This window comes from Oryx dammah, unplaced genomic scaffold, assembly GCF_014754425.2.
Source record: "Oryx dammah isolate SB20612 unplaced genomic scaffold, SCBI_Odam_1.1 HiC_scaffold_1, whole genome shotgun sequence".
NCBI lineage: Eukaryota > Metazoa > Chordata > Mammalia > Artiodactyla > Bovidae > Oryx > Oryx dammah.
This window is the reverse complement of record NW_024070185.1, coordinates 53,009,635-53,032,015: the sequence shown is the minus strand read 5'-3', so window position 1 is coordinate 53,032,015 and position 22,381 is coordinate 53,009,635. Positions and strand designations below refer to the sequence as shown.

General features: G+C 40.0%; 1 protein-coding gene across 1 annotated transcript in view; it reads left to right on the top strand.

The window, feature by feature from the left end:
• GNAQ (G protein subunit alpha q) overlaps positions 1 to 22,381 on the top strand; it is a 321,449-nt gene that overhangs the window by 200,101 nt on the left and 98,967 nt on the right. The window contains exon 3 of the mRNA XM_040257650.1: positions 14,600 to 14,754. Within this exon, the coding sequence (XP_040113584.1) occupies positions 14,600 to 14,754 (155 nt within the window). The remainder of the gene's footprint in view (positions 1 to 14,599; positions 14,755 to 22,381) is intronic.

The following is a 22,381-nucleotide window of genomic DNA, read 5'->3' as shown; positions in this document are numbered from 1 at the left end:
ACTTCCAGAAATAATTATGCTTTTTCTTATAATTACTGACAATAGTGAGAGGCAGATAGTAGCTTTCTGACTGTGGCCTTCTTGTCTTCTTGGAACATGGGCAGTGTTGCTGGATCTTACAGTTTATCAAGAGAAGTAGGGAATCTGTTTATCTGTCTAATGGAAAAGTTCTCAATTTTAAGTGTTAATGGCTTTCAAAAAAAATCATTTGTACAAGACGAAGCAGGTCTACAGATCATCAGCTCACTTATAGTTTTCTTGATCTTCAGCCCCAAATCTTCCCCACACAAAGGTCACCCCTGAGTCCCGATTTGCCTGAGGCATTTGTAGTTTATACCTCTTGTCCGAGCATCCCAGTTGTTGAGCATTTGTTCTAGTTTCCCATTTTTTCAAAAATAAATATTATTTATTTATTAATTTATTTGCCCGCATTGGGTCTTAGTTGTGGCATGCAAGATCTTCATTGTGTCATGCAAGATCTTTCATTGTAGCATACCAACTCTCTAGTTGCAGGGCGCAGGCTCAGTAGTTGAGGTGGGCAGTCTTAGTTACTCCTCGGCATGTGGGATATTAGTTCCCAGACCAGGGATCGAACCCTGGTCCCCTGCATTGCAAGGCAGATTCTTAACCACTGGACCACGAGGGAAGTCCCTCACCCCCATTTTTAATGGTGCATTCCTTATTATTAGCTGCATTAAAATAATCCAAAATGGATTTGATAGACTTTCACTTAGTATTTCCAAACCCTGCCCATGCAGTTGAACAGATTTCCCAACTTTAGCAGTTGGTTAAATCTGAAAGATGTTCCAGCTCTTTTCCAAATCCTTTGCAGATGCAGTGTAACTACATCTGTTTTTCAAAGACAGCGTGTGGGCACTCACCACTAATAATGGAATAAGTGTGGACAAGAGTGACCAGGGATAGCCAGTTCCTTCTGGTGTCCAGGGTAGTAGTGAAGGATATGCTGTTGCTGCCTTTATCAACCTTTTGTCATTAGCCAGTCATGCTGTGCTCTGGTCTATAAGCTACAAGGTCCAGTAACACGCCAGATCTTCAGTGAGCAGAATCAGTGGGAAATTGTTAGGTGTATGTGAAATGTATGTGTAAAATCAGGTTGAGCAGTCTTGCTATGGTGGTCTGATAGCTTTTGCTTCCATGGTTTTATCATTTATTTTTGGTGTTTGTTTTGTTGTTTGATAATGCTTTTATTTTGTAATAAATTTTTTTGGCCACAATAAGTTTTTTTAACCCTGAAAATGCATATGTAACAAAATTTAGTACTGAATTTTTGCTCCTCAAGAAAATGAATGGTGATGTATAACTTACACAAAACAGCTTGTTGATATTTAGCGTCCACCATTACAGCCCAAGTGATATCATCAACCACAAAAAGTTTGAGAGACACAGATCTTCTGAAAAAAATATCAGCATCTACTTCAACAGTTAGCTTTATATTCAGGAGATTGTGCCCAAAGATGACATTTTAGCATAGTCAGCTGCAGAAAACGCATTTTTATATTACTGTGTGAAGCATGACTTCATTTAAATCAAGTGACTTTCCTTCAAAGTTAATTTAGTTCATTTTTTATTCCAAGTTTTCTTCTGCAGGTGCAAAAAAAGTGAGGCAATAACTATTCATCTGTTAACTCCCTTAGCAGAAGGAAGTCTTTGTGAACAATTGTTAATTTGGTTTTCTCCCTTTTTCAATTTGTGGAATCAAGGTGCAGCTTTTGATAGTTAATTTGGATAAAGTGAAATATCTATTATTATTTTGAATACTATAAGTGTTTTTGCTTTTTAAAAAATGTTGAAGATAAAAATATTTCATGGTAATGATAAGAATATAGTGTTTGATGGTGCACAATGTCATCGTAAAACAATTATTAAATTAAGCGTATGGAGCAGAAATGTACTTGCAATTCATGACTCACACACGTCATACTTGTGTTCAGACAAGCTATGATAATCTACCAATCTTGAGTTTTGTTTCCTCAAAGTATCTGTGAAAGAAAAATATTATGAATTGATAAAGGAGATACTTCTTATGAAAATATTTGATCTGAAATGTTTACAAATTTGCATTTGAAAAAATAATAGAGTTGAGAATATCTACCATGTAGCAGAATTTTTTTGTGCTTACCAGATTCTTCAGCCCCTAAGAGAGAATATTTTTCAATTAAAAATATTAAGGTCTGTAGAGTAGGACCCAATTGAAAATGTTATATTTTCAAATTTATTAACCTAAAATGGTTAATGCAATTTTTAAGATTATTTCAGGCAATTTTATGAAAGTTAAATATATAATATATCCATATTGAAAAAAGTCTTTTTTTAACTTTATATGGATATATGAAAGTTTTATTCTTTCAGAAAGTACTTTATGTTTGAAAATATTATAATAATACCTATATAATATACCTGATATGTTGGTCAACAAATAATGTTTCAAAGATACATAACATTAACTATTTTTAATAGTCTTTTTTATATTCAAAAGTGTTATATATAGACTATAAACTATATTATAGTCTCATTAGAATGTTAATGGTTTCTCAACACTGGTCCAAATAGTAACATTTTACAATTGATTCTTATCTATAATCTTCCTGAAATTGGGTCCTTCCTCAAAGTGACAATTTATATCTATTACTGTTTGCCCCCCAAGAGTACCTAGTGACATATTTCTCTTCCCTTTCTTCCTATTCAGATTCTAGATGTTCATTATCCTTCTTCATTGCACAAGTAAGCATAACTGCTGTTGATTCTCTTTACAGTCTTATTGGAACAACTTCTTGGTCTCTGAATTAAAGAGACCTTTAGACATGTGTTCTAGGAAGTTTCTTTTCTTCTGCAAAATTTTGGGGCTAGGAGCCTTTCACTTTCAGTTTCCTGAACACAGTTTGTACAGCCGCAATGGTCAAGTTTTGTAGTGGGCATCCCAGAAAAACTGTAGGATCCTGAAATTTCTGGGGACACCTGGGCCTCCCTTCATTGAAAAGCTTGTCCTTTCCATTATTTTTTCCATCTTTGTCTGAATGTCTATCAAGCTGGGCAAGGAAATCTTCTTGATCTGTTTTTCCTATTGTCAAACAAAATAAAATTCCAAACCAGCAGCACACTCCTCTGGTTAATAAGATTGTAGGAGCCCAGACATTGCAAAGGGCTAAAATGATTATGTTTTTTTCTGAGATGTAATATCAGGAAATGAACCACATGCAAAATGTGAACTCAGCAATGAGGATGATGTGAACCTATAAAGCAGGCATTGGCCTATTGTGCCAGCGTGCGGGAGAACCAGTTAGTCGGTTGTTTTGCTTGTGTAAAACCAGTCCCCACTTGGTTATTGGGAGTCGCGGTGTTTGTTCAGTCACTGTTTTGCAAAGTGTGGTTCAGAGAACACCAGTCTCATCAGCTGATTTGAGGGGGAAAATGCTGCCATGGTCATACAGTGATGTCTCCACCCTTGCCCCATACTCATGGATTCCTAGCAGCATTATCTTATTAGAGTTACTGAGTCCTGTAGTATGCACCATCTATTTAACTTTTTATAAATATTATTCTCTACAGTTGGGCTTCCCCTGTGGCTCAGCTGGTAAAGAATCTGCCTTCAATGAGGGAGACCTGGGTTCGATTCCTTGGTCGAGAAGATACCTTGGAGAAGGGAAAGGCTACCCACTCCAGTATTCTGCCCTGGAGAATTCCATGGACTGTGTAGTCCATGGGGTCAAAAAGAGTCAGACATGACTGAGCGACTTTCACACTACAGTTATGTGACTTTGGCTATAGAACCTACTTTTCAAACAGCCATTAAAATCCCAAGTAACTAATGGTCCTCAAATATTCTTTGACAGCAGCCTTACAAGTATACCTGATTCTTTTTAATCTTAGTAAACATGTATAAAAGAATCTTCTAATTTATTTTTTGTCACTATGACTTTGAATAAACTCTTTGAAAATAAACTTTTTTATAGCATTGATAATGTATTCATGTGTATTACCATCATAATCATGAAGGTAATAAGTAGCATTTCAAAGAGTGCACAGTTTTTTATTTCATTCCAAGATTTTGCAGCCCTGAGGGCCCAATTCTTTATAATGGAACCATGGAATTACATCAGTCAACAGACTCTTTGGAACTGCTTGGAGTGTGTTATGCCATAAGTGCATCAAGCTCTGACCTACAGATGTTGCTGATCCTGATAATTATGACATGGCCTGCAGACATGAAAAGGGAAAATGATAAGCAGAGGACAAAATAGAAGAATATTTGTGTGTGAAAAGGTACAGTGGTAGAGCCAAGAAAGAGATGGAGTTCTTTAAAAGAAAAAGACCATCTTAAATAATAAAGGAGTATTTTCTCCACCAAGGAAGGAATCCAATATATGTTAGAATAAGCAAATGTACCTTTTAGTGAAACAGAACCAAAAAGAGAAATACATTCTCAGCAAACGTCTTGAGGGAAAGAAGTGTGCCTTATAGTCATTGATTACCTTGGTGAATGCCACAGTAAAGATTACAAACAAACCCTAGGACCTCCCTGGTGGTTCAATGGTTAAGAGACTGCCTGGCAGTGTAAGGGACATAGGTTCAATCCCTCGTCTGGAAAGATTCTACATGTTGCAGAGCTACGGCAAGAGAAGTTGCCACAATGAGAAGCCCATACGCTGCAACTAGAAAGTAGCCCCCACGTGCTGCAGCTAGAGAAACCCTTGCACAGCAGTGAAGAGCCAGCCCAGCCATAAATAAGTAAATCATGTTGGAGGAAAAAAAGACGTTTGTCAGGGGGAAAAACCTCTCACCATAGAAAAGCAAATCTAGTCATGATAATCAATTTGTAAAATCTTAAAGTAGAACAATATGCAAGAGTTTAATAAAATTTTTATTGAATATTTTGCTCTCTGGAACATTTTACTTAACACAGATTCACTTCATTAGTATCTAGTATATTGCCTGACACAGATAAGTATTGTGTTTATTGAAATAATTAATATTTATTAATGATAATTTTGAAATACCACAAGATTTCATAGCAGTTATAGTACTTGTATTTTATGTATTCTGTTAACAATTCTTATAACTTTCCTAACTACCCTAAAAGAAATTGGTTTTTTGTTTCATAGATCAGGTAGCTGAGGTTCAGGAAACTTGAGAGACCAGCCTGAACACACAGGGCTGAAATGCGACAGTTATAACTGAAGTCTGGTTGCTTTTCAAGCTGTTGTTCCTGGACTTCCTCTTTTCTACTTTGGTTCTCTGGGTTACTCTGAGAGAGAGATTCAATACAGTTGACCCTCGATATCAGCAAATTCAACCAGCTAAGGATGGAAAATATTGTTAGGGGGAAAGGAATTCCAGAAAGCTCCAAAAATCAAAGCTTGAATTTGTTGTACCCTAGCAACAACTAGCATAGCATTTACATTGTATTAAGTAATATAAGTAATCTAGAGATGATTTTAAATATACAGGAGGATGCATAGGTTATATACAAATACCAAGACATTTTTATAAGGGTCTTGAGCATCTGCACATACCTACTCTGTTCTTCTGATACTGTGTGTAGAGGGACATGGGTGCTGTAACAAAGGAGAATTGGTAGATCCCTAGCACTGAAAGATTACATACAGGATTCAAAATTTTCATCAGAGACTTCAAAAGGCTGTGTCATGTAGTAATTTGTAATTTTGCTGAGCCATGAGTTGAATCATAAGTGTGGAGAGGCTGTACTATAGAAATGAGTCACTGGTTCTGAGAACCCAGCCAGCAGTAGCTCAGTGTGACTTTGCTATTCTTTGTCAGTTTTGCAGTCATGCCCATAAGAAAATGCATCAACAGCTGTCACTCTGTGTACAGTGCACCATACACAGAGACGTGTACACTGATGAAGTCAGAGAAGGTGAAATGGTCTAAGAAATGACAGTTCTTGCCCAAGTTTTTGGTAGGAAATTTTACAGAGTATTTGCAAATTTGAGGACTCATTGATATCCATTATCCAGGATGATCTCTAGAATGTTCTTTCACTGTGAGCAAATAAATGTGGGCAGTTTGCCCAAAGTCTCAGAGCTGAGGAGGGCATATACTATGCCTTTTGCACTTTCTGTGTTATTTTCCTTTTCTTTTGCTTTCTAAACCATTAGCAGCTTTGGGTGTTAGACGCTGTCTTTAAGTGTTTTACATCCATTACATCATTTAACCATCAAAGTAAGTACTGTTGTTACCCCATTTAATAGATTAGGAAATAAAGGTTTACAAATGTTAAATAGCTTGCTCAAGGTCATGTTCAACTAGTTCTGGCTGGAGGTGGTATTGCAACGCAGAGATTTGATCCCATCTCTCTATTTCCTTTGAGAAGAAAACAAAAAAAGCCTGAGAATTTTCTGTTTCTTTTTCCCCCCCATAATTTAGAATCAAATGCCAAAATGGAAATAAGCACCGAAGGTGGGGGGAAGAAAATGTGCTTCTCGGTTCAGGATTAAAACATACTCAGACAGAAGTTCAGGATTTTACTAAATCAGAGGCCCTCTGTCTGTGCTGGGCATCCTTTCAAATAGAGCTGCCCTAATGAGCTGAATATTTGTGTCTAAGAGCTTCAACAAGTGTGGAAATTACCATTTGGTTTTCTACTTCTGGAGTGTAGGAACCGGAATAGGTGTGACATTCCAGCCTAAAGCCGCCCTGAGCTGTTAATGAGTTTTTGAAAATCCTTCCAAAGTGACTATAAGATCTTTTTTATTTCATCTGAAGACTTGGCCTTCTGTGGGCAGCGTAAGACTCACTGTGGTGGGAACTCAGTTCTTCCTTCCTTTTGCTGAAGCAGCTTTGGAAATATCAACAGACCTAAGATTTACCTGAATTTTATGACCACCGAATCACAAAAACAAGACATTACCACATTGGCACATCCTGTGGTTTCCATGTGGTCTTTCCCTAGAATTCTGCCAGAGTTCCTAAGAGTAGTTACTTGGTTCTCACAATGTTCCCTCTGAGGCTTGCCACCAGCTTGCTAAGAATTCTGAAAGCTCACATTCATTATTAAATATTTCCATCCAGTGTGTTCAACTGTAACTTGAAATAGAATTATATTTTGCATTTGGTTTATATGATTAATTAACTCATACCTGTTTTGCTTTTATATGTGTGTTCAAAATAAAAAGGATAGTCAATTTTAATTGTTATTTGTATTATTAGAAATGACTTCTTTCCTTTTCATCATAGCCTATTTCATTAGTAAGTGGTTTAATTTTGCATAATTACTTGTGATTTTTTACTACTTCACATTTGATATTTGGAAAAATAGAAAAGGGTCTAATTTATCTTCCTGCTCTAATACACTAAAAAATATTCTTTTCACATACAGAATTTTTTTTACCAAAAAAAAAGAGAGAATTGCACTTTTGTTGAGGACATTTATATAGGCATTTTAAAAATTCTATGTGTATTTTGTAAAATGCTGTCATAGTTTTAAATAACTTGAGAACTTCAGGTGAAAGCTCTTACATAAATGCAAATTACAGTAGATTATATTTGAATGTCATTTAACAAAACAGCAAGGATAGAATTAAAAAACAAAGCTTAGGAGGCAATAAAAGTGACTTAGAAATTCAGACCTGGATGAAGGCAAAGTAGTGATCTTTGCATTTTTTGAGGCCAATATACTTCCATAGATGGTAGACATTGGTTATGGTTCATTGTTGTTATAGTTCAGTTGCCTAGTCATGTCCGACTCTTTGCAACTCCATGGACCACAGCATGCCAGGCCTCCCTGTCCCTCACCATCTCCCAGAGTTGGTGGGAGTTCACGTTCATAGCATCAGTGATGCTGTCCAACCATCTCATCCTCTGACACTCTCTGCTCCTCTGCCCTTGATCTTTCCCAGCATCAGGGACTTTTCCGATGAGTCGTCTGTTCGCATCAGATGACTAAAATACTGGAGCTTCAGCTTCAGCATCAGTCCTTCCAGTGAATATTCAGGGTTGATCTCCCTTAAAATTAACTGGTTTGATCTCCTTGCTGTTCAGGGGACTTTCAGGGTCTTTACCAGCACCACAGTTCAAAGGCGTCAATATTTTGTTATTCTGCCTTCTTTACGGCCCGGCTCTCACAATCATACATGACCACTAGGAAGACCATAGCCTTGACTATACACACCTTTGTCAGCAGGGTGATGTCTCTGCTTTTCAGCACACTGTCCAGGTTTGTCATCACTTTTCTGCCAAGAAGCAATCATCTTCTGATTTCATGGCTTCAGTCACCAGACACAGTGATTTTGGAGCCCAAGAAGAGGAAATCTGTCACTACTTCCACCTTTTCCCCTTTATTTGCCATGCAGTAATGGGACTGGAGGCCATGGTCTTAGTTTTTTTAATATTTAGTCTTAATACAGATCTTTCACTCTCCTTCACCCTCATCAAGAGGCTCTTAATTCCTCTTTATTTTCTGCCATTAGAGTGGTACCATCTTCATATCTGAGGTTGTTGATGTTTCTCCCACCTATCTTGATTCCAGCTTATAACTCATCCAGCCCGGCATTTCTGTTGATGTGTGTGCTCAATGTATAGGTTAAACAGGGTGACAGCAGACAGCCCTGTTGTGCTCCTTTCTTGAACCAATCAGTTGTTCCATGCAGGGTTCTAACTCTTGCTTCTTGACCCACATATAGGTTTGTCAGGAGACAAGTAAGATGGTCTGGTATTCCCATCTCTAAGAGCTTTCCACAGTTTGTCATGATCTACCAATACTTTGGCCACCTCATGCAAAGAGTTGACTCATTGGAAAAGACTCTGATGCTGGGAGGGATTGGGGGCAGGAGGAGAAGGGGGCGACAGAGGATGAGATGGCTGGGTGGCATCACGGACTCGATGGACATGAGTTTGGGTGAACTCCAGGAGTCGGTGATGGACAGGGAGGCTTGGCGTGCTGCAGTTCATGGGGTCACAAAGAGTCGGGCACGACTGAGCGACTGAACTAACTGACTGACTGACACAGTCAAAGGCATTCGTGTAGTCGATGAAACCCAGATAGATGTTTTTCTGAAATTCCCTTGCTTTATAATCCAGCAAATGTTGGCAGTTTGATCCCTAGTTCCTCTTCCTTTTCTAAACCCAGCGTGAACATCTGGAAGTTCTTGGCTCCCATAATGCTGAAGCCTAGCATGCACGGTTTTAAGCATGACCTTACTAGCATGGAGGGCTTCCCTGGTAGCTCAGATGGTAAAGCCTCTGCCTGCAATGTGGGAGACCTGGGTTTGATCCCTGGGTCAGGAAGATCCCCTGGAGAAGGAAATGGCAACCTACTCCAGTACTCTTGCCTGGAAAATTTCATGGATGGAGGCCTGGAAAATTCCATGGATGGAGGATATAGTCCACGGGATCGCAAAGAGTCGGACCCGACTGAGCAACTTCACTGGTGGTTACTAGCATGGGAGATGAGTGCAATTGTCCAATGGTTAGCACATTCTTTGGTACTACCCTTCTTGGGAATTGGGGTGAGGATTGACCTTTTCCAGTCCTCTGGCCACTCCTGGGTCTTCCAGGTTTGCTGACATAACGAATGCAAAATCTTGATGGCATCATCCTTTAGGAATTTGAATTGCTCTACTGGAATTTCATCACATCCACTAGCTTTATTCACAGCAGTGCTTCTTAAGTGCTTCTTGACTTTGCACTCCAGAATGTCTGGCTCAGGGTGACTAACCACACCATCATAGTAATCCAGTTCATTAAGATCTTTTCTATACAATTCTTCATGTATTCTTTCCATCTCTTCTTGATGTCTTCAGCATCTACTAGGTCTCTACCGTTTTTATCCTTTATTGTGCCCTTCTTTGGGTGGAATGCTCCCTTGATGTTTCCAGTTTTCCTGAAGAGATCTCCAGTTTTCTTCTATTATTAAGCACTGTTCATTGTAAAAGGCCTTCTTGTCTCTTCAAGCTGTTCTTTGGAACTCTGTGCTTAATTGGGTGTATCTTTCCCTCTCTCCCTTGCTTTTCACTTCTCTTCATTCTTCTGCTATTTGTAAAGCCTCCTCAGACAACCCCTTTGCCTTCTTGCTTTTCTTTTTCTTTGGGATGGTTTTGTTCACCGCCTCCTGTATTACAGACTTCTATCCATGGTTCTTCAGGCACACTGTTAAACTAGATCTAGTCCCTTGAATCTATTCGTTACCTCTACTGCAAATTCATACAGGATTTGATTTAAGTGGATATTAGTTATGGTTCACAGATGAGGTTAATATTATAGCTTTCACTGTGGAGGTTAATTTGCATTAAGGGTCAGCATGAAATTTCCTCACTAGACTGTTTTTCTCACAGTTAAGAGAGGGCCATGTTTATTTTGTCTACCAAACCTTTGTTCTTCTGTTCCTCCTCCTCTCATCACACATCTTTATCTCCACCTGCCAGCTAAATCCTGTCTTCTCTCTGACACCTTGTCTGGCCATACTGAGTTCTTCTTGTTCAGTCCCAATATACCATCACTCATATACAGACTTCATCATGTTCTGCCCTGTATTATCAGGCACTTTTGAAATAGTAAGGTTTTGTTGCAATAAACGATACTATTATGTGCTCCTGGAGGGACAGGATCATAAGTCCTTGGTGCTCCATGTATTCTAAATGTATTTATTTATGATCGTGGCGTTTATGTCTAGATGAAGCCATAGGGAGATGATTTGTTTCAATTGCATAATCTTATAGACCAGGAAAATGAAGTTGTAAAGAAGTAAATAATTTCTTCTAAGGGTTATTGCTTGTTTAGGTGTAAAGCCAGGCCTAGTATTTAGGTGTCCCTGTTTCCAGCTCAGTAAAATGTCTACTTTTCCTTCCTGCATTCTTCATTCAACAAATATTTGTTGAGCATCAGTGACAGGCACTTTGCTAGACCCTAATACTGCAACACTGAGTTTGTCTCGGAACTTGTACTGTGATTAGGGAGAAGGATACTAACAAATATCATCTGGATAGATATACACTAGCTACTGACATAAGTGCTGTTAAGGATTATCTGGTTCTGAGAGAGTAGGTAATGGGTGGAAGATTTCCTTCACAAACTCGACTTTGGCTTGTAGGAAGTTGGGTTTATGTATGACTTTTAAATCTGATAAATATTTGTTGTCTGCTCACTCTGTGCTGGGCCCCAAAAGAAATGAGAGCCAGGAGCTACAGCCCCTTCCTTCAATGTGTGGTCTAGAAGACAGTAAGTCAAGAAATGTAGAAGTTCCTGGTTCAGAAGACGCAAAGATCACATTCTGGGGGAGAGGAGGAACATTGGGAATATCTTCCTCTAAGAGACAGCATAGGATATGGTGCCTGAACAAAACCTAAAAGAGGTATGGAAGGGAATAGAGAAGGTCTTCCAGATGTAAGAAAAAGCACATTGAGGTAGATCAAGAGAGGAAATTGGAGGAGTTTTCCAACAGTAAAAAGTAATCTCATTTTACAGGAAGACTTTTCAGTTATACAACTGTTGAGAATGTTGTCTGTTTCAGTCAACTGAAATTAAAGATGGAAATGCGAATGTTCCTCTTGTTTATCCTCCTGGAGCACATAATTCTGTGCTTGGGTTGCCAGCTATATGGACCGTTCCCCCTACCGCCAACCTACCCCTGCACCTCATAGGAACTGTGTCTAAGTCTTTAATTGCTGTATTACCTAGCATTTCACTGGGGTTCAATAAACATTTAATCATCATCGTGAAAAGTATCTGCTCTGTTGAAACTGTTTTCTCTAAGTTCCCTACCTTAGAAACAGAAATAGAACTCCTTCCATATGACATGGTTGGCCTGTTGTAATGAGTATCAAATTCAGTTTTTAAATATTGCCTACACTATTCTGTGTCATCATGTAGCTTTTACTCAATTCAAAGAAGTCTCGGCCATTTCTCCCTATGGATAGTATAATAGTTTGTCTGAATATCGTTGTAGGAAAGTGCTGCAGAATTACTTCCCCATTAGCATGTGTTAAGTGGCCAGCTGCTGTGTCCCAGGTTCTGTGTAGGACATGGTGTTATTGGTCAATCTTATTAGGGAAGTCCATGGAGAAGCAAATGATTGGTACCTGATCCAACTCAGCCACAGATACACTTTATCTTTTATAGCATTGCCAAGAATAAAAATTAGAGATATTTCATGGAAAGATCTAGATTTTTGGCTTCCCTTGAGAACTCAGAAAATCTGGCAACACTCAGCTTGTATCCCAATGGCAACAATTAGTTGGAGCTAAATAGCAGCTGTCCTCTTTCTTTAGGGTCTGTGTTTCTCAGTGTGCTGCAGTTCTCATCACTCACTATTACCTACATCCAGCCTGTTTTACTCATTTCTGTGGCTTCCTGGCCCTTGTAATGCCCCTTGTTTTGGAGTGCTGTTGCCTTTCTGGGCCTCTTCTCTTTAGCTTCCAATAACAATTTCATGGCCAGCCAGCCAATTAATTAACGACCACAACAACTAGTGTCTATGTGATGCTTGATAGCTTGCAGTGGTTCTCAAACTTTTCCATGCATCTGAATCATCCAGGGGCCCTCTTGAAACAGATTGTTAATCAGTTTCACATCCAGAAATTTTGATGTAGGATTGAAGGATTGCATTTTTATCAAATTCCCAAGTAATGCTGCTAGTGTGTGGACCAACCTTTGAGAACCACTCACCTACTGTATTGCAGCACAGTAATAAGCCACGTGGACTTGGTGGGACAAGATGTTGCCCACCAGAGATAACACTTGGAAAGATGAAGCAGCTTATCCAGTGTCAAAAGGAGAAGCAGAGTCTGATGAAAACCATGTCTTCAGAGTGTGTCCAGTAGGAGACCATCCTGTGCATGCCTGTTTCTGCCTCAGATCTGCCTTCCCACTTGCACAGAATCCTCTAGAGAACCCTGTAAATCAGATGTAGCCAGGAAATCGAATTTAGGATTACACCATGTATGATCACTGTCATATCTCAGGACACAAAGAATTAGAACTTGTTTGTATTCAGTGAGCAAGGGCAGAAGGACAGGGCCCAAAGCTTGACCTTAAGGTATAAGGTATAGACATACCCTGCCGGGCAGAGTGGAGTATGCCCCACACCCAGTGTTTTGTGCTTAGAGGAGGTCCACTTGAGCAGATGGGACCAGGACAGTCTTTGGTATCGACATAGAGCAACGGGTGCTACAGAGCCAGGCAGAGCATAGCACTGGGGATTCGTTGGGGAACCAGTGACATATTTTCAAAGCGGGGGTTTCATGGAAAACTATGATTGGCCTAGGCCCACCTGGAGTGACACTTGGAAACGGGACTTCAGGATAGTCAGATTGCTAGGATAGGACAGATTGTCTGGGCAGGGACTAGGTACATAAAGCAATTTTAGGGATTCATCTTCCAATATTAGGGTGCAGGGCAGAGCTATAGGGCTTCTCACTTACCAGATCTGACGGTCACAGTCAAAGTAGAAACAGCAAGAAAGGTGGTTTCTTCAATCTCGGCATGTTAGGCTTTGTAGAACCTTATTTAAGTAAAGATTAGTCTAATGACATGGATTCCCTTACATCTTATGGGATGAGAAGGAAGAGAAAGATTGGGAACCAGATAAGCCTAATCACAAGTTTAAATTTATTAAATTCTGTCTGCTTGAAACTCTATGGAAGGAATAATTAGGTCATCATATAATCAAGATAGCCATTCACTAACCTAGTTCAGAAGTTTGTATATCTGTACAAAATTAGGACTGTTTTAATAAATTAGTAGCCATCTGCCTCCAGTTTTCAAGATAATTAGTTATTATATCTGTTGATTTGCACATTTATGTGCTGTATAATTTACATGTATACTACACCTATGAAATCTATTTTGTTGAGATTGTTAGGCAGTGGTGTATATTGGTTAATTTGGAGGTTGACCATCCATTTTGATTTTAATCTTGTCGAAAAATTTTTAAAAGTCTTTTTACCTCTTTCCTACTAAATGTTGTATATAATGAAAATAACCAAGTCCTTTTTCTGCATTAAAAAAAAAAAATTGAATAGGCTCTTCAATCTGATAAGATATGAGGTAGATATAAAGTAAGTATTGAAAATTTGGGTGTGTGGGAGTAGAGGGGGCATGGTCACTATTGTGAAAATCAAATCATTACTATTAACTGTTCTTCTAGTAGTTTTACACCCTAATCCTTACAGTGAATCATAGAAACTAATGCTGATTAGTTGAGTCTGATTGAGTTTCTGCTAAGATGTAACACTCATGGGCTGAGTATATTATGTGTTTGATTATAATAAACTGTAAACATAGAGGGGATAAATAACCCAGTCCTTTTCCCTTTAATAATATGAACTGTTTTAGGATTATGATCATCACCTGAAAATAGTCATTATTTGTAGCATACCATCCTCATTGTTCCTGTGGGAGCTGAACAGTCTGCTCTTCTCTTGTCATCTCTAGGTAGCTTCAGCATTTACTCTGGAGGAAAAGATTTGGGACTGGGTTTTATCTAAGGAAAAGAAAAAAGAAGCAGCATTAATTTATTATAAACCAATATATGAGGAAAGACCTCACTTGTGCATAATGCAGTGTGCAAGCCAAGGCAGTTTTCTTCAATGGGAAGGAGATTAAAACTGCTTTTTTTTTTTTTAAACAGGCTCATGCACAGTTAGTTCGAGAAGTTGATGTGGAGAAGGTATCTGCATTTGAGAATCCATATGTAGATGCAATAAAGAGTTTATGGAATGATCCTGGAATCCAGGAATGCTATGACAGACGACGAGAATATCAGTTATCTGACTCTACCAAATAGTGAGTATTCCTCCAGGAGGCCCTTTGCATCTTCCTCTTTTCTTTCATGGTTGTTTGCAATGAGACCTTCTCGGTCCTGTGTACTGTATCTGATTCTCACTGCACAGTTAGGAAGTATAGATATTAAATTTCTGCCAGCTTTATAAATTTAGACTCTGTGTAAGGGATTGGCATTGTGAGTCAGGGAGAGTATTTCTTTTATTGTTTTCTGTTTGAAAACCAATTGAAGACTCTAGGAATCTGCATTCATTAACCCATCTCTTCCCTCAAATTGTAAACCAGTGATTCTCAAACATGTACTTCATTGTGATTTCAAATCTGATAATAATCAATTTAATGCAAGTTTCTGATCTTATTCGTGTGTTGGAAAGCACCTACACAGAAGAACTTCTAATAAATACTCTTAACTATGGCTTCTCAAACATCAGACTTCCTGGTTTCCATAGGTCCTTGACTGCTTTCTGGGACCCACTGTTTTGTTGATGGATAGGTTTGCTTTTGCATGGAAATTGCTTGTGAGTCTTAATTTTGCATGCATTCCAGAATTATTTTGTGAGCTGTCGATCACAATCATGTGTCCTAGGAGGGATTTGCATCCTAGAGAGATTTGTTCTCTAGATTAAATCTTGCCTAATAAAAAGAAAAGTAAAGATTTGGCAATCATTGGATTAATGTAATCAATGTGGTCAGCAATGTAGATAATCAGGCGCCTGAAAAATGGAATTTTGTTTTTTTTAGTGGTTTTTTTCAGATTTCTGTCTCCATTAATTATGTTAACCCAGTGTTTGCCTCTTCTATTGGTTCTGGGCAGACAGAGGAAAGGGTGGAAAGTATTCAGCAGCTTTCAGTTCAGTTCAGTTCAGTCACTTAGTCGTGTCCGACTTTTGCGACCCCATGAATTGCAGCATGCCAGGCCTCCCTGTCCATCACCAACTCCCGGAGTTCACTCAAACTCACGTCCATCGAGTCAGTGATGCCATCCAGCCATCTCATCCTCTGTCATCCCCTTTTCCTCCTGCCCCCAATCCCTCCCAGCATCAGAGTCTTTTCCAATGAGTCAACTCTTCACATGAGGTGGCCCAAGTACTGGAGTTTCAGCTTTAGCATCATTCCTTCCAAAGAACACCGAGGACTGATCTCCTTTAGAATGGACTGGTTGAGACTTAGGCCAGTTTGTATGTTGAAATGACCCTCTGAATGAGGGCTGGACTATAGGGGAAATAAGGAGCCCTACATGCAGATTGACATTGCTTAACAGTGCAGGGAAGATCCAAGAGCAGTTGGGCTCTGTTTTTGCAGTAAAGTAGATCACACTCTTACCCTAGTTCTAGGCATTTGTTTAAGATAAGTTATGATTCAGGTCAGCCACAGAAATATTGCCTGGCCAAAACAGTACTTGGATTCCCAAGGTAAATCTGAATTACGTCATTCTGAAAAGTGATGCAAAATGCTCAGCAGACCGTGTCCGTCGTGTTTAAGCCAGTACCCACCCCGTGTGTCTCTGAAATGCGTGCTTCCTCATTGCTGGCTTCCTTCGTCCTCCTTGCACACTGCCTGTCTTCCTCTTCTGTGTCTGCCTGTCTTCCTTCGCCCCACCTCCTTCCTCTTTCCCTCTCTCCTCTCTCCTCCCCGAGTTCCAACTGTGTAAGTTTCTGTAAGTACAGCGATGAGAGGATGCATTCAGCTCTTTTTTTGTTCCAAATTCTGCCCCCTCAACCTTTGACCAGCTGTCTTCCTTTTCCATGCTGCTCCCTCTGTCCTTCTGTTTCCTTTGCCATTTCAGATCTCATCCATCTCCCCACGTTGCTGCTGTGTTTTATCCCTTGTCCTTGTCCCTGCTCACTGTGTCTTCCCCTGTCTGCTGGTTTCCTCATTCGCCCTCAGCTCTGGTCCTCCTTTAACTCCTCCAGTTCTCAATTCACTACGGTGATGCCTCTCTTGGCCCCTACCAATGAAGAACTCCTCCATTAAAAAGTTACATTCACCAAGAAATCCTCTCGCCTCCCATCATTTCTAAACCCCTTTCTTTTTACTTCAGCGTAAATCCTGTTTCTCCCCCTCCTCACCTGTTCTAGTCTCTACCTGTCACCTAGATCTCTTCTCTCTACAGAAAAGTCCTGTGACTAGGGCATCAGAGCACCAGTGTCCGGTAATGATGTGCTTACCGAGTTAGGGCTTCCCATTAGGAAACGATTTGCCTCCTGCTCCTGGAATAGGCTCTCTGAGAGATTCCTGTTTGCCCTGAGGACACCTGGGTCAGCTGCTGCAGCTGTATTCTTGAGACAAAGCTCTACCACATGTCTGGTGACATTACTTCAGCTCAGATTTGTGGATCCCTAGACAGATACCCATGAGTTGCCTGGCAAACCCCATGGATGGAGGAGCCTCGTAGGCTGCAGTCCATGGGGTTGCTAGGAGTCGGACACAACTGAGCAACTTCACTTTCACTTTTCACTTTCATGCATTGGAGAAGGAAATGGCAACCCACTCCAGTGTTCTTGCCTGGAGAATCCCAGGGACAGGGGAGCCTGGTGGGCTGCCATCTCTGGATGGCAGAGTCGGACACGACTGAAGCGACTTAGCAGCAGCAGCAGCAGACAGGTACCCACGAGTTGCTTTAAGGCTAAGAGTTATCCACGACAGTTACTCCAGGCCCATGTTAGCACTGTGATGCTGGGAAAAGCCACCATCTTAGACTTCGGTCACATGGGCTGCATCTGCCATAAAAACATGCTCACTCTTTAGGCACATCCCTCATGGTAGAGCTCAAGATGTGGGGGCACCTGGGACAGGCTGATATCAACCCTGCAAATGATGACTGTTTAAACAGTTCAGTTTCCCTTGGTGGGGATAGGGAGAACTCTATTTTCGAAACATATACATGTGGATATATGTGTCTATGCACATACACCTGTTTCATATTGCATCTATTTATGCAAAAGTAATAAAGTACATTATAACAACATGTCCCTATATCCACATTTCAATGTTCATCTTTAAAAAAAAAAAAGGACATTTTCTTACATAATAAATAATACCATATTATACCTAAAAACTAATCATCAGTCCTTTTTATCATTCTATATCCAGTCCATGTTCATATTTCCCAAATTCTTCCAAAATGTTCTCTAGAGTCAGTTGATTTTAGGACAACATGCTGCATTTGGTTTTTATGTCCCTTGAGTCTTTTAATCTAGTAGAAGCCTGTTTCTGATTTCACTGGCATGTCAAAAAGACTGGCCTGGATTTGGTCTGACTGCTGCCTCATGGCATGATTTAACTTTCTCTGCTATCTCTTGGATTTTCTATAAACCAAAAGTCACATTTAAAGGCTTGGTTAGATTCCAATTAAACACTGTGAGTAGAACACACAAGATTTTGTGCACTGGTTTGCACGTCATTGGTAAGTTAATGTTCACCAATGAGTAGAACACACTCTAAGTGAGCTTGTACACTGGTTTACTTATCATTGGTAAGTTAAGGTTTACCAGTGAGTAGAACATACTCTAAGTGATCATGTGCACTGGTTTATCTGTCACTGGTAAGTTAAGTTTCACCACAGTGTTTGGGCACCGGCAGCCTCCATGATAAACTTAACGTTTTTTTTCCTTCTGCGACCAAAAACAATCTGTGTGGTGTGACTTTGTCATTGTGTAGTCTCCAGTTCCCCATAAACTCTTCACCTGATGTTTTAATTCCAATCATTAAGTCTTGTCTGGTATAAGAATTCCAACTTTTATCAGTTGGTCTGCATTGGCATTCTTCTGTGAAGTACAAGGTGTTCTTCTCTTGATGCTATTTGATTATCCTGAAATACATTTTCTGCCAAAAAGTATATGTTTCAATCTTTTTGTTACAGTAACTTGTTACATAGACTAAATAGATGGTGACTGTATAATTTTTCATCAAAACCAGGACATTTTGTGAAGGAAAGGGTTACTATTAATAATTATAGTGAAATAACAGGTGTAAACTGGAAATCTCCTAGTCAAGTAGGAACATTTGATCGTCTTAGCTAAATGAAACCTAGGGAGGTTTCATTTTTCCCTTTGTTTTCTCTTGAAGACTCTTCTTTACTTTCAAGGATTAGAACCAATCAGTTCCTGCCAATTATGGAAATTGTGTGTGGAAACCTGAGTTAGCTGGCCCCATGTTTCTGTTATCTTCATAAGACATTTTGGCACTTTTTGTATTATAGCTCAGTGCCCAAGATGCCTAGCTGGCCTGCCTTTAATTCCGTTGTGCCAGGAGGCCAAGTATTGGAGTCTCTTTATTCTTCCCCATCTTAGTCCTGGGCACTTTCCTTTTCTTAGCCAGGAAAACCTTCCTAGCATGCAGAGAAGACCAGTGGCTCTTTGGATTCACCCATTTGCTTGTGTATTCCACATGTCATTCCAGTGTGGTCCAGGGAACGTCCCCTGAAGTTCAGGAATGGTGCTGATGAGGCTGTAGCTCACCAGTCTTGAGCATCACTCACTCCCAATACTGAATTCATTTTCACAGGGTGACTCAACACCGTTCCTTTCTCTGAATTTGAGATAGTTGTTACTCTTTTCCTTTCTGACTTTTGTGTACTTTCCACTGATATATCTTCAGTATTTTATCCTGCATCTTTGCTTCATGTAGGGGCTTCTATGTTCAGTTCAGTTCAGTTCAGTTCAGTTCATTCCAGTCACTCAGTCGTACGACCCCATGAATCGCAGCACCCCAGGCCTCCCTGTCCATCACCAACTCCCGGAGTTCATTCAGACTCGCGTCCATCGAGTCCGTGATGCCATCCAGCCATCTCATCCTCTGTCGTCCCCTTCTCCTTCTGCCCCCAATCCATCCCAGCCTCAGAGTCTTTTCCAGTGAGTCAACTCTTCGCATGAAGTGGCTGAAGTACTGGAGTTTCAGCTTTAGCATCATTCCTTCCAAAGAACACCCAGGGCTGATCTCCTTCAGAATGGACTGGTTGGATCTCCTTGCAGTCCAAGGGACTCTCAAGAGTCTTCTCCAACACCACAGTTCAAAAGCATCAATTTTTCGGCGCTCAGCCTTCTTCACAGTCCAACTCCCACATCCATACATGACTACTGGAAAAACCACAGCCTTGACTAGATGGACCTTAGTCGGCAAAGTAATGTCTCTGCTTTTGAATATGCTGTCTAGGTTGGTCATAACTTTTCTTCCAAGGAGTAAGCATCTTTTAATTTCATGGCTGCAATCACCATCTGCAGTGATTTTGGAGCCCCCCAAAATAAAGTCTGACACTGTTTCCACTGTTTCTCCATCTATGTTGCTCTATCTTTATGATAAAAATTTTAAAACTTTGTTGATATTCTGGATCTAATTTCTTAGACAGTATCACTACCTTATAGAATTTAAGACCAGCCTCCGAGTACTGACTGTCTCTCTTGCGACTCTTCAGTTTAGATTTGGGGAACATGTAGATATTAATATCTGATCTCTAGCAGTGTTAGAATTGGTGCCTGCCATGCACATCTGCTTAAAGTTTGCAGCTTAACAGCAGTTTTCTCTGAGAACAGGCCCCAAGCATGCCTCTCTTCTTTTCTCTCTGGTGAACTCCTGTTTATCCTTCAAGACCCAATTCAGGAGTCACACCCTCTGAAAGTCTTGCCCAATACCAGAGGTTATGTGTCACTCTGCCATGTATCTTTTTTTTAATGGCTGTGCTGGGTCTTCGTTGCTTCGTGGGCTTTCCTTTAGTTGCAGCAAGCAGGGCCGTCCCTCTAGTTGTGGTGCATAGACTTCTCATTGCAGTGGTTTCTCTTGTTGCCAAGCATGGGCTCTCGGGCACACAGGCTTCAGAAGTTGCAGTTCCCAGGCTCTGGAGCTCACGCTCAATAGTTGTGAGACATGGGCTTAGTTGCACTGTGGCATGTGGGGTCCTCCCGGACCAGGGATTGAGCCAATGCTCCTCCGTTGGCAGGCAGATTCTTTGCCACTGAGCCATCTGGGAAGCCCTGCCCTGTATCTTAACACTTGTACAAATCTCTTTTGTATCTGTTATCATACTTACTGAAGTGTCTCTCTCCTCTGCCCATTGGGTGCTCACGTTTGACCTTTGCAAATGATTGTTCCATGAAATAACACTTAGATAATTTCCACAGTTTCAGTGACCATGATGTAGGCACTATCTGTCTTTGGCTGTTATAAATGAACTATGATGTACCAGAGCTACAGGCATTTAAGTCTCTTTTTTTCCTGCCGTTTTTGAAGGTCTGGCATCCTTGAAAAGCTATTACCAAAAGAGCTTGAACACTTTTTGTTTTTTTTTTTTTTTTTTTCTGAACACTTCCAGTGTATTAGATTCTGTGTAGTTGTTTACATGCAAAGCTGTAGATATTTCTTATTATCTCCATGAAACAGAGGAGAAAATAGGGTCTCAGAGGAGCTGAGTAACTTGTTCAAGGTCACACAATTAGTAAGTGATAGAAGTAAGAACTAAAGTCAGATTTGCTGCCTCCGGAGCCCAAGTTTTTAATCACTGAAACCTACCCTCACAAAGGAGGATAGATGGATGGATAGATAGACAGAGAGTTGAAGAAATGAATAAGAGATTGATTGATAATTGACAAGTATATTGATGATAGACTAATAAATACATTTTTTGTTTGCTTAGTCCCTGAGCCATGTCCAACTCTTTTGCAACCCCTGGTGGACTGTAGCCCAACAGGCTTCTCTGTCCATAGGATTTCCCAGGAAAGAATACTGGAGTGGGTTGCCATTTCCTTCTCCAGGGATCCCATAGAGGGATCAAACCCATGTCTCCTGCATTGGCAAGGCAGACTCTACCACTGACACACCAGGGAAGCCAGTAGATAAATATCTATGAGTTTAAAATCACTTACCATGAAAGGTGCAAATTATTTATTAATCTTCATAATGTTATTGCAGTGCCAGGTGGTACAATGGTAATGAACCTGCCTGTCAATGCAGGAGATGCCAGAGACGTGGGTTTAGTCCCTAGGCCGAGAAGATCCCCTGGAGTAGGAAATGGTAACCCACTCCAATATTCTTGCCTGGAAAATTCCATGGACAGGGGAACCTGGCAGTCTGCAGTCCTTGGGGTTGCAAAGAGTCAGGCATGACTGAGTATGAGCATGATAGTGTTGCCTGTATGTAGTTGTATATGTGTAAGATCAATGGGAAAATTAAGTAGAATTTACTGGTAAATACACCCACAAGGGTTTTGATTATCATCCAGAAAATTTAACTGTGCCACCTGGGAAGCTCTATCTATGTTTAGCAATATATCAGTTGTTCATACAACATGGAAGATGTTGTAAGTCACAGATAATTGAGAAATACTGTTTCTTTAATTTAGTCTAGAGTTTTAACCCTTTTTTCCCAAAGTTATTTCATCCAATAACTTTTTACTGGAGTCAAACTAGAGCCATAAAAACACTAAAATAATTTGAGCTTTCCTTATTCTACTTTGATTAGCCAACTTGCTGATCATAATAAACCAATCAGATGGCTCAAAAGGATAGGCAACAAACACTGGTAGAAGCAAAGAGATGGGAAATTCTAGATGAGCAGTTTAGGAAAAATTTGCAGTTGGCTTTCATTTGGCATATTCTTCCAGTTCTATTTAATGAAAGACTAAAAAAGCAATCTAAGA